General features: G+C 41.8%; 1 protein-coding gene across 1 annotated transcript in view; it reads right to left on the bottom strand.

Annotated features, from left to right (window-relative positions):
• Positions 1 to 3588: 3588 nt before the first annotated feature.
• The window catches only part of SI (sucrase-isomaltase), a 158895-nt gene continuing 149020 nt past the window's right edge, over positions 3589 to 13463 (bottom strand). The window contains exons 68-70 of the mRNA XM_029911098.1: positions 12989 to 13038; positions 8914 to 9087; positions 3589 to 4123 (exon numbers count right to left, since the gene is read on the bottom strand). Of these exons, the coding sequence (XP_029766958.1) occupies positions 4046 to 4123; positions 8914 to 9087; positions 12989 to 13038 (302 nt within the window). The 3' untranslated portion in view covers positions 3589 to 4045. The remainder of the gene's footprint in view (positions 4124 to 8913; positions 9088 to 12988; positions 13039 to 13463) is intronic.

The raw sequence follows: 13463 nt of genomic DNA on the forward strand, positions 1-13463 counted from the left end.
CCCCCCCCCCCCCCCGCATGATCCCGCGCTGTGACCCTGACTGCCTCAACACTTACCATCGGTGACCACCCTCCCCACCCCAGTGAGCCACATGATCACAACTGTTGCTCTCCGCAACTTTGTTTGACCCTCTCTGCCTTGATATGCAGGCCCATTGACCCCTTGCATGACTCTCAGCCGTGCTTTCCATGATCTTTGTGCCCTCACTGACATGATAGCCTCATTGGCCCCTGCATGACCCTACTTTTTCCAGACAGTTCCTAAACGACACCACCCTCCCCACATGATGCTGACTGCCACCAAACTCCGGTGTGATCCTCAACTGTTGCTCGCCATGCCCGCATTTGAACACCCCCTCCACCTTGATACTCAGGCCCACTGAACGTTGTATGACTCCCTTTTGCCAGAGATTCCCTAATTGACTCCCTCTGTGACCCTGCCTGCATCCAGTGACTCCTGCATGACCCCTGCACACACACTCTTGCCAGCCTTGTGCTCCATGGCCCCACGACTTTAATACATACCCTGACTGAACCCTTCATGACCCCCCCACACACACACACACTAGGCTCAGTCTTGCTCTCCTTGACCCCAATAGTCTGTACTCTATTGGCCATCGATTTCCCCTTGTGTCCCTTTGCTTCCCATATCAATTTGCTACAATTTCTAGCTTCAGCTTTATAAGAGCTACTAGCACCTTCACTGCTCTTTCATTTTTAAGTCTTCTTACACATTGTACAGGGAGCTTGGGTGCCTAACTTGGGGTTGTGAATTCCACTTGCCCACCAAAGTAAGATCCTTATACAGCCATGCTGGATAAGCACTGTTTGATCAGTCCCTAAGTTATATTGCTTCAGGCAGTAAATTGTCAGAGATGTGTATCATATTGCCATTATGCCAACGATTGAATCTGTTAAAAAATCAGCAAGTGGATAGCTGTATTTATATTTGGTGCCTTTGTGTAGCAACACTCAATCAGCTGTTTGTGAATAGGATGCTCATATTTTGGATCTGTAAATAAAGGTTGATGAACCTCAAAAGGCTGTGATTGGCGTTTTTCTTCCCCCTACATTACCACAGGGGAGTTTGTGATACAATAGGAGTTCAAGAAGAGAAATAGGCACTGGAAACTCCCAGAATGGAAATGTTAATTAAGTAGTCACCATGCAAGCTTTTTATGGCTGTTTCTCTTTTTTTATTTTGAGGTGTCTGATGCCTAGCAGGAAAGAAGAGCCTCCTTAATAATGTCTTCACTGGCAAGCAATAACATAGAATCATACAAGTCAGGTGGGCATATTGTTCATCTATTAATGGAAGCCTTTTCTTTCTTGTGTATTTTCTAGTGTTCTTTTGGGTTCAGTTTTAAATTTCCCATGGGCCAGAGCACTACCACTTTTCTTGGGCGACTTTTCCTCAGTCTAATAGATCTTACTGTTAGGAAGTTTTTCTTGATGTTTAGCTCAAATATTCCTTTTGTCCCTGGGCAGAAAGACAAGGTGCACGGAAGTAGTTTAAAGAGGTCACAACTTTATTACTTTCACTTATTGGAGAACTATTAGGCAATACAGTATTAGGCAGTAAAGTGCAAGTCACGCCTCAACAACTGGTCCAATCCTATTGCTTGGACCTTCCACCTCACCCCCTCCGTTGGCATAACGATTAAAGGGATGTGAAAGACAGGATTGTCACTTCACTATACCAGGCATTAGGATCCCAGACCCGATTCTCCACTTTCTTTTAGGAAATGCCTTCCCCGAGGTCCACATCTGATCCTGGTTTATCAGGGAACCGACATCCCCCCCAATGCCGCCGAGAACCTGCAATGGACACTCACTTGGGCTTGGGTGGCGGCTTAGGCTGGAAGAACGTGGTTTATAGGTCTTTTTTCAGATGACCAGGGGCCAATGGCTTACCTCAGTGCCACTTGCCCACGCACCTGCCACATGGAAGCCCGCACAAAGGGGAGCACTTTATTCCCCCCTTAATTACCCTGCTGACCAAGACAAAGTCTCCTAGAGTGCAGGAGAAGGGGCAAGGGCCATTTATTTAAATCTTTATGGAGCTTAGGTGCTAGTCCAGGTGCCACTAAACCAGGCTTGTACAAATAGAAACCATGAGTTAGGTCAATGATTCAAGTGAAAGGTAGGCCACCCACATTCAAATCCCTGCTCCAGATCAGGCAGAGTGGGGAATTCAACTGATGTTCTAACACCATGTGCTAAAGGTTGTAAGGGAAGCAGGTGCTGCTACTTTCTCCCCCTACCCTGACTGCTCTGCAGTGATGCCTTTAGCAACTAACTCCAGGAGATGGTGGATCCCACAAAGCAATAAGCACCTAATTCCCTGAGGAATGAGGCTTAGCTCGCACCCCTTTCCTACTGTCAGGCTTAGGCTGGCCTTTGTGAATCTCATTTGTAGGTACCTAACTCTTCCCAGGCATTATATAGGGAGCCTGCACAGCTGATTCAGGGTTATGAATTCCACTACCTAGCAAGGCCCCTAAAAGTTAGACATTGCAATGATTAAGTCCCTTTTATGAATTTAGCCTTTAAAAAGACACTTTCTCTCTCTCAATTCTTTAGTGGGACAGTGCACTGTCTCTACTATTAATAATAATCTTTTTGTGAAATGTCTTTAATAATCAATGATTGCCTGTTGCTCTTTAATATTTATGCCTCACATTAATGAAATCTTGTGCTCTTCTTTTTCCCCCCCCCCCCCCCCCCCACCACTGCCACAAACACTTTCTGTCCCTCTTTCTTCTTGGCTCCTCATTGGGAGGGAGAACAGAAGAAAAAAAGATGGAGGTGCTCTTCTAAGATCTGCTCCACCCATCTGAGTTGCCAAAATGCACTGAGCTCTTCGAGTTTGGATTTCTAGTGCAGCTTTGAATGTGCCCAGGGGCTCTGCTAATTGCCTTTCACTTGGCTCTGTCCTGAGCTGGCAGGAACAAAGAAGCAATGGAGCTCAGCCAAATGCCATCCATGTATAGCATCAAAATGAAATGTCGCTCATAGACAGCCGTGAAGCTCTGAAACCCTCCCGCTCCTTTTTTTATGTGAGGAATGAAACAGTTTAAAGTTATCAGCAAGGGGCTTGGCTGAATGTAGCAGTTCCCACCTTTCAGAACTATTATTCCAGGATCTTTGCTGACACACTGCATCAAGTTGAAAACTACAGTATTGTCTCCACTAGTTAAAGTGGACACAGCAGCAGAAAGAGCAATATCCTATTTAACTGAATATTTGTAATATTAAAGATGAACCTGATATCCAACATTAGTTCAGACCATTATAGAGAGAGAGGATAGATGCTGCGTCCTCCAAACAGATGCAGAAGTGTCAGACCAGCAGAGTCAATTGAGCTAAGCCTGGCTGAAAGGGTCCACACTAACATCTAGCTGCAGGATATAACATCAGCTCTAGAACTGCATTCAGATTAGGTCCCTCCCCATGGATTAGGATATTTAGATTGCACATTCTGGTTTGAGCCCAATTCAACTAAAAAATTAAGTTACATCCAAAATAAATCAAAATTATTAATTTATACATTTTTATTTTCAATGCATAGTAATCTCATAACTTCAGTTCTCTTGCACACAGTAGGATAAATTACACTAAAAGTGTACTGTATTGTATAAAACAAAATGCATATTGCAATTTACAAATGGCAAGGTAAAGAACATTTTCATAGTGTCATATTATATTTCACTGGCTTTTTTCTCCACCTCAATAACCTGCAGAAATTATGCTCTCTGTATTACTCAGCAAAAGATCTCAGAGAAATCTTAACATATGTTTTCATAAATATGACATGTATGTTTCAAAATCGGCTCCTACCCCTGTGTGCAAGCTAAGCGAACATCCCTACTAAGCATGTCAGAATGAAGTGGCACAGGCAAAATTACGTCTTAGTGCAGTAGTATGCACAATAGACTTTTTTTATTTCTTTGTTTTTTCGCTATTAGTATGACTGAACAAAATACAACAGCTGATGAAAAGATGCCTCTCGAGATGCTTTAAAACTGCCTGTTGTCCACCGATGCTTAATTGCTTGTTGTCCATGTAAGGTGTGTAAATTTTTCAATGCTGAATAGTTTCTCAATAAAATTAATTTGTAGCACCTGAAAGTAGAGAAGAGGCCACAGGAAGAAAATCGGTATGAGTATATAATAACAAATCACAATGGAGGGGAGCACAGCCCAGTCATTCTTAGGGCTTGGCTACACTTACGCGGTAGTTCGGCGGCTGGCAATCGAACTTCCGGGTTCGATTTATCGCGTCTTGTCTGGACGCGATAAATCGAACCCAGAAGTGCTCGCCATCGACTCCGGTAATCCTGCTCGGCGAGAGCAGTACGCAGAGTCGACGGGGGAGCCTGCCTGCCGTGTCTGGACCGCGGTAAGTTCGAACTAAGGTACGTCGACTTCTAGCTGAAGTTGCGTACCTTAGTTCGAATTGGGGGGTTAGTGTAGACCAGGCCTTAGGGATTTGGGACTAGATCCACAAAGGGATCTAGTCCCAGTGACCAAACTGCCACTTTAGGCACCAAAATCTAAATTTTAGTTCTTCAAAAAACCCTTCAGCTGCCACTTAAGTCTGAAGTCCTTATGCACCTAGATTGCCACTGGTAAACTCCCCTCAGTGCCTACAATTTCATTAGTAAAGTGTCTTAAATATTTAAAAATCTGTCAGTGAGCATATGATGCCTCACTCTAGATGCCTGGCTCCCAGCTCATGTCTAAGTCCCAACAGGATTCTTAAACTAAGCATTTTCCTGCCGAGCTCACTTGCACCTTGGTCTCCAAAGTCTCACCTGAGTGCCTCATTCTCACACTTTCTCTATCCCAGTGACTCTTTATTATACACAGTGGAATAACTTTAACAGGAGAGATTGGGAGAAACCCATCCCAGAATCCCCCAGGGGCCAATGGTTTGGGCACTCACCTGGTGGGGGTGGAGATCCAAAAGTCTATTCCTTTCTCTATATACAGCAGAGGAGGGAATTGAACCTGAGTCTCTCTCAGCCGAGGTGAGTGCCCAACCACTGGCTAAAAGTACGGGGGGCACCACTACTTCCTCCTCCTTTTTGGTGAGAAATGGCTAAGGTAGCTAATTCCAGGAGAGAGTTCAGAGCTGATCATCCAAAGCAGAGAGCAGCACTTCCCTCCAACCTGGACTTAAATACCTCCCTCCCTTTTTGGGGGGAGGGGGAACCTAATTGCTCACCTTTCTCCTCAGCATTTCCTACATGCTAGCTTAGGTGGCTCTACATTCAATTTGCTGGCTTTTGTAGATTCCGTTCTTCAGCACCTAACTCTCCCCATGCATTGTATAGGGAGCATGGGTACCTAACTTGGGGCTATAGAGTCCACTAGACTGCAGGGTGCCTAAATGTCAGGCATTGCAACATTGACTCTCAGTCCCCTTTGTGGAACTAGTCCTTGGTCTATTGACATGTGTTTTCACTCAGGGCTACACAGAGGTTATGCCCATTTGGAGTTCACTGCAGGACCTTGGTCTAAAAGACATGACTGTATGTTGTGTAAAATACTTATAATGGAAGAGCCTAGGAAAGGCTTTCTAATGAACCAAAAAGGCTAAGTTTTCAAAAGCATTTTTTTTAAGTTTACATACTTCTAAATTACACAGGATAACTAATCATTTAAACAGATTTCCCATTGAACTGTCAGCATTAGTTATAAGGTGAGTGAGGTAATATCTTTTACTGGAGCAACCTCTATTAGTGAAAGAGACAAGCTTTCAAGTTATACAGAGCTCTTCTCTTGGCCTGAAGAAGAGCTCTTTGTTGCTTGAAAGCTTGTCTTTTTCACCAACAGCAGTTGTTCCAATAAAAGATCTTACCTCACTCACCTTCTCTCTCTAATATCCTGGAACCAACACAGCTACAACAACATTGCAAACAATATTAGTTATGGTTTAATATTCCATTTTAGATAGAAAACTAGGTATGCAATAGCTAATTGACTTTTCATTTTAAGTAATAAGCATTTTGGAAGATCAGTTAGGTTCTAAAATTGTATCTCTTTCTTCTTCAGGTATTTTAATTAGAAAATGTATACATTTAGTGCACCACTGTATTCCAGGCTCCTGTACCACTGGCTATATTTAATAACACAGCAAGTAAAAACACCCCTGTTTGAAAAAGATTGCCCTATCTGTGTGAAATTCTATTGTGTCTTATAAGGTTAAAGTTATGCAAGAGTGACAGCAGAAATGGGACAAGGAGAGGATAGTCATCCAAGTTCAAAGGTAGATAGATGATCAAAGATTAAATACAAGAAAAGAAATGATTCTATTCAAGTTGAAGATAGGACACTGTAACCTAAATAAATGCTTAGCTTTAATTAAAACTCTTGGAAACTGCCTCTGCGCTGTGGTAAGTTCTCAAAGTCGTGAGAACTTTATTTATTGCTTGAAATGTTATATGGGAAGACAGTGAGAGAGATTAGGTTATCCCTAAAGGATAGGATATCTCAATTTTCATTTGAAAATGTCTCTAGTTATAAAAAAGTAGAGAGCAGAAAAGATTAGATCCATTTTAAATTACAGTGTATAGAGATGGCATGAAAATATTTCGTTTTCTAAAGGTAGTTCAAGAGATGGAAAGGGTAGAATCCTTAAAAGCATTTTCTCATGACTGATAGCAGCATAGGATGAACAGAAGGCGGCAAAGGCTGTCAGTGAAAATGAGAAAAGAAGGAGCTGAAAGAGAGCTTAGCTCAGTTGTGAGAGGTATTAGATTAAAGAAATCAAATGAAAACTTGTAGAGGAAGCAAGAGCAGCCTGGTATAAATAAACAGCAAAACATTCTGCCTAGCAGTCACTGCATAGAAAACGGGTTGGTGAATACTGGACCTAAACAAATGAATCTAAGGGTAATGAAATGGAATTCTACTTTCTTTTAATTAATCTCTAATATGAGGGACAGTATTTTTAAAAGGAAAAACAAATAGCTTTGATTTATTTTGTCCCTACTTAAGGAAAACACTTAAGCATGTGTTAAAAATTAAACACATGCTTAAAAAAAAATTGAAGTGCTTTCCTGAATCAGGGCCTTAAATCAAGGATGTCATTTGAACACAAATAAATCCAAATAAGGGGTAGTTACCAACCCTGAATGTGTGTTTTAATATCTGAGCCTCTGTAGGAGCTGGAGGGGGAGTAGATGGGAACAGAGTGGCAGGAACCAGAAAGGAGGGGAGACAGACTGAGAAGAGAGGCAGGAACAGTAGGTAGGGATGCAGGGAATCAGGAATCAGGATGGGGAAGTCCATAGAAGGAGATGGAGATAGAGTCCAGAGTTGGGGTGAATAGAAGTAGAGAGACTATGGGCACAGAGGCAGCAGACTTTATAACCACTAAAATACACTCCCCTACAGAACCTGGAATTGAACCCAGGATTCTTGAGTCGCTACATTTCTTTGCTATCAGAAAATATCTGTGAAATCCACTGGCAAAGCATATGCATCACCCCCTCCTTAGTAACTGGTTGACAAAAGAGGACAAGAGCCTATTACTGCTACAATTACTCCGTGAGCTCAAATAATCTGTTGATCAAAAGGTCCAAGCCCTGCTGATGATCCAAATTATAGGCCATATGGTTCCACATAATGGATTTTCTGTTTTTCCAATTTGTTTGTTTGCTTGCTTGAAATTAGTAAATTATATCCAAAGAACCATGTTAAGCTTTTCTTTATATAATATCACCCCCAAACCTTAAGGTTGCAAAGTCCAGCACTAAAAAGTTAGGGAATGCCAGAATTAAGACTGCTTTAATTCAGCCCACTTGTACACATGCATTATTATATAGTTTGACTATATGATCACACATTTTTTTCCCCGCACAGGACTTTGCCTCATTCAGTGCCCAAGATGCACAGTGCTATTGGAATTAATCAGGGTTATATAGTGAGTGAGGCTATGGTCTGTAGACTCTCTGCATCATTTGTTGCAGAATTGCAGAAGTTTGAAGGTGTTTAGGCAGGAGACTGCAGAAAGGGAAAGGATAGTTCCATGGTTAAAGTAGCTGCATGTCATCCTGGAAAACTCTATTCCATTCCTTTCTCGCATGCCGAATTCCTGTGTGATGCTGGTCATCACCTAAACAAACATTTTCAGCGAGCCACTAAATGTCTATTCCTCCATTTTTTGGATGTCCAGTGTGAGATACCTGGGGCCAGATTTGGAGAAGTGCTGGGCTCTCACAACTGCAACTCCCTCCCTGAGGAATTGGAGTCTATCCCTCTCTGCCACCAAATTTGTGTGTGATGCTGGGCCCTCAAATACCATGGCGACAGCACCACAGAAATGCCATGAGGAAATAAATAATCTTGCATTCAGTTCAGAGTTTGGTTGGTGAACATTAAATAGGCCTGAGGGCACACACTGAATATGGAGGATTAAAGAGAAATATTGAATAACTAACCATTCAGTGAATGAGGCAGGGGTCCTGTAGAAAACCAGTATGTGATTCTGTAATTAAAGGCTGTATCATAATGCAAATAAAAATAGGGTTGAATTAAGATTGTGGGATCAGCCTTAATTCCGGCATTTCTGTTAACTTTCTTTTAATGTCGTTTTTTTGAGATGTAATTCATAACGTAAGCCTTGACGCTATGCTTAGGAGTGTGCAAAATGAAAACCGACAGTCCCTGCCTGGAAGAGCTTATTTGCACTGCCTAGGCATAACAGGGAGGTTTAACAATGCAGTTTTAATCTAAAATTAGTATCTTTATGTCTTGGGTTTATATCCAGCACTTTACATTATTGGAACATACATTAAGATGCATAAATTGAGAATATGCAGAAATGTATAGACTAAAAAGAAAGGGTTTATTATAACAGTACTTGAGAACATATTGTAACCAAAACCTTTAAATTTTTCACCTACCTGATTTTCTTGGTTACTTGTGAAGTTAGTAATCATATGTGTCTGTCCATCATAAGTGACAGTAACATTTGTAATCTGTTGGTTTCCTATTCCCCAGATGTTCATATAGCCAAAATTCAATGGATTTGTGTCAGTTAGGAAGTTGTTGTGCACCACACTCATATTAACAGTACTCTGAAAAAATTGACAAAAATACAGGAGAATAATAAAATGGAGTAATATCAAAACAGGAACACATATCATCTTCCAAATAGAGTAATGTACAGCAATTTAATCCAAGCATCCAGAGACCATGGGCCAAATTCACACCTACTGCAATTTCATTGCCAATAGAATAGGATCTAATAATGTCACTTCTGATTTGGCCCTCAAGTACTCTGTAGCAGAAACATTTATTTAAGCTGCAAAAACAGGAGCTGACAGATATGTTCACAATCCCATAATTAATTCCTAATGTTTATTTTTCCTTATTTTCTTGGCTAATGGCAGAATTAAAAAAGGAATTGAGTATCTCAGCCATAAGAGTCATCTCCATTCTATCCTCTTCTCACTCGTCTTTCCTTACCATCTGGATAATTTTTCACTAGTTGCTTTAATAAAGTGGAAGGTTGCCTTCCAGTCTTCTTTTGTTCACTGGTTGTATGAAGTGTGCTCATCACATGTAAAACATTTTTTGTGTCCGGGTGATAAAAATACCTTATAGGAGAGGCAGCCTTTTTAGTTCATTGTTCCAGGCATACAACAAAAGTATTGTTTCTGAAGCAATTTGCAAAAACTTCACATTCACCATATTACTGTTGTTTTTCATGACCCCAAGGAAGTTTAAGACAGGAGACGGGCATGGTATTATCCTTGGCAATTCTCGTTGTCCTTTATCTGACTTTGATAGCTTTATTCTTAAGTGGTTGAATTTCAAGACCAGGAGATACTGTGCAAGTTCCTCATTGGGATCACTCAGAGTCTCATAAGGCTACTCCAGAAGAAGTCTGATGGAGGGCTAGGGACCATTTATCCTATCACACCTGGGCTTCATCATGTTTGAACAAAGAGAACATAAAATATTTGTTTCCTAACAGGACAGTTCCTCCCAAGACTGAGCTGCTCTTTCTGAATGTTCTAATCCAAACTTCCCAGCACAGATCACAAGATAATTGATGTATTCAAGTCACCACAGCCCGAGAAAATTCACCGCAGGATACATAAGAAACTAACTGAAGCAATCTTGGAACCCTTAGCACATATCTTTGAGAACTCATGGAGAATGGGTGAGGTCCCAGAGGACAGGAGAAGGAAAAATGTAGTATTTATCTTTTAAAAAGGGAACAAGGAGGACCTGGAGAATTATAGACCAGTCAGCCTAACTGCAATACCTGTCAAGAACAAATCATGCCAAACCAACCCAATTTCATTTTTTGATGGAATTGCTGGCCTTGTGGATGGAGAGAAGCAGTAGAAGTAATATAGCTTGATTTTAATAAGACTTTTGACACAGTCCCCCATGACAGTCTCTCAAGCAAGCTAGGGAAATGCGGTCTAACTGAAACACTAATGTGGGTGCAAAACTTGTTGAAAGACCATATTCAAAGCGTAGTCATCAATGGTTTGTTGTTGAATTGGGAGGATGCATCTAGTGGGGTCCTACACGGGACCAGCGCTATTCAACATTTTCATTAATGGCTTAGATAATGTAGTGGAGAGTATGCTTATAAAATTTGTAGATGACACCAAGCTTCAAGGGGTTGAAAGTATTTCTGATGACAGGATTAGGATTCAAGGTGACTTTGACAAATTGGATAGTGGGTCTGAATTCAACAGGATAAAATTCAATGAAGACAAGTGCAAAGTACTCTATTTAGGAAGGGGGGGAAAATCAATCTCACAAATATAAAATGGGGCATAACTAGCTAGGCAGTAGTACTGCTGAAAATGATCTGGGGGTAACAGTGGATCATAAGCTGAGTATGAACCAACAGCGTGATGTAGTTGCAAAAAGCATAAATCATTCTGTGGCATATTAACAGGAGTGTTATATGTAAAACACAGAAGGTGACTGGAACTGCTCTACTTGGCACTGGTGAGGCCTCAGCTGTGTATGGTTTCTGGGTGCCACATTTTAAGATGTGGACAAATTGGAGGGAGTCCAGAGGACAGCAACAAAAATGATAAAAGGTTTAGAAAACCTGAAGTATGAGGAAAGGTTAAAAAAAACCTGGGCTTATTTAATCTTGAGAAAAGATGATGGAGTGGGAGTCTGATAACAGTCTTCAAATAGGTTAAAGGCTGTTATAAAGAGGACAATGATCAAGTGTTCTCCATGCCCACTGAAAGTAGGACAAGAAGTAATGAGCTTAATCTGCAGCAAGAGAGAGGTTGGGTAGATATTAGGAAATCAAGTCTAATATAAGTACTGGAATAGGCTTCCAAAGGAGGTTGTGGAATCTGCATTTGTGGAGGTTTTTAAGAACAGGTTAGACAAACACCTGTCAGGGATGGTTTAGGTAAACTTCGTCCTGCCTCAGCATGGGAGGCCGGACTGGATGACCTCTTGAGGTCCCTTCCAGCCCTACATTTCTATGATCATGGAGCAGGTCCTCAAGGAATCAATTATGAAACACTTAGAGGAGAGGAAAGTGATCAGGAACAGTCAGCATGGATTCACCAAGGGGAAGTCGTGCCTGACTAACCTAATTGCCTTCTATGATGAGATAACTGGCTCTGTGGATGAGGGGAAAGCAATGGATGTGTTATTCCTTGACTTTAGCAAAGCTTTTGATACGGTCTCCCACAGTATTCTTGCCGCCAAGTTAAAGTAGTATGGGCTGGATGAGTGGACTGTAAGGTGGATAGAAAGCTGGCTAGATCGTCGGGCTCAACGGGTAGTGATCAATGGCTCCATGTCTAGTTGGCAGCCGGTATCAAGTGGAGTGCCCCAAGGGTCGGTCCTGGGGCCGGTTTTGTTTAATATCTTTATTAATGATCTGGAGGATGGTGTGGACTGCACTCTCAGCAAGTTTGCAGATGACACTAAACTAGGAGGCGTGGTAGATACACTTGAGGGTAGGGATCGGATACAGAGGGACCTAGACAAATTAGAGGATTGGGCCAAAAAAAACCTGATGAGGTTCAACAAGGACAAGTGCAGAGTCCTGCACTTAGGACAGAAGAATCCCATGCACTGCTACAGACAAGGGACCGAATGGCTAGGTAGCAGTTCTGCAGAAAAGGACCTAGGGGTCACAGTGGACGAGAAGCTGGATATGAGTCAACAGTGTGCTCTTGTTGCCAAGAAGGCTAACGGCATTTTGGGCTGTATAAGTAGGGGCATTGCCAGCAGATTGAGGAACGTGATCGTTCCCCTTTATTCGACATTGGTGAGGCCTCATCTGGAGTACTGTGTCCAGTTTTGGGCCCCACACTACAAGAAGGATGTGGAAAAATTGGAAAGGAGTCCAGCGGAGGGCAACAAAAATGATTAGGGGTCTGGAGCACATGACTTATGAGGAGAGGCTGAGAGAACTGGGATTGTTTAGTCTCCAGAAGAGAAGAATGAGGGGGGATTTGATAGCAGCCTTCAACTACCTGAATGGGGGTTCCAAAGAGGATGGCGCTCGGCTGTTCTCAGTGGTGGCAGATGACAGAACAAGGAGCAATGGTCTCAAGTTGCAGTGGGGGAGGTCCAGGTTGGATATTAGGAACACTATTTCACTAGGAGGGTGGTGAAGCACTGGAATGCGTTACCTAGGAGGTGGTGGAGTCTCCTTCCTTGGAGGTTTTTAAGGTCAGGCTTGACAAAGCCCTGGCTGGGATGATTTAGTTGGGAATTGGTCCTGCTTTGAGCAGAGGGTTGGACTAGATGACCTCCTGAGGTCCCTTCCAACCCTGATATTCTATGATTCTATGATTCTATGATATAATTAACATGCAGGAATGTTGCAGTGAATGGTATGGGTACAATGGGAAACAGTTAAATGATTGTAAAAAGAATGATTGTAGATATAATTTTAAATAAAACTATTGAGTCTTGAAAAATTCTCATTGGGAGGTAAAAAAAGAACTTATATATATAAATACATACCTGGCTTGCAGCAAATGTTGCTAAGAAATAATTACCGTTTTCATATGTGTCTATAAAAGAAGAAAAAAATCAGTAGAATAAAATCTATTCTATTACCAAAAAATAAAATAAAATGCACCTAAATTTTTACAAAACCAATACCTTTCTGAAATTTTTGTTTGCTGTTTTCAGTTTAAACATTACAATCAAATGATCACATAACACCTGTTCGCTGTTCTCATATTTCTATAAATACCATATTTAATTAGAGTTATGCAATTAGTGTACAAATTAGTTCCAAGTTTGAAAGGACAGTTACCTGTTCTGTAACTGGCGTTCTTCGAGATGTGTTGCTCATGTCTATTCCACAGTAGGTGTGCGTGCTCGCCACGGGCACCGGTGCCCGAAGTTTTTCCCTTAGCAGTACCTGTACTGGGGGAGCACCGCGGCGACCCCTGGAGTGGAGCCTGTATATTGCGCTATAAGGGGAGCCACG

Source organism: Terrapene carolina, unplaced genomic scaffold (genome assembly GCF_002925995.2).
Source record: "Terrapene carolina triunguis isolate 2854851 unplaced genomic scaffold, T_m_triunguis-2.0 Scaffold88, whole genome shotgun sequence".
NCBI classification, from domain to species: Eukaryota; Metazoa; Chordata; order Testudines; family Emydidae; genus Terrapene; species Terrapene triunguis.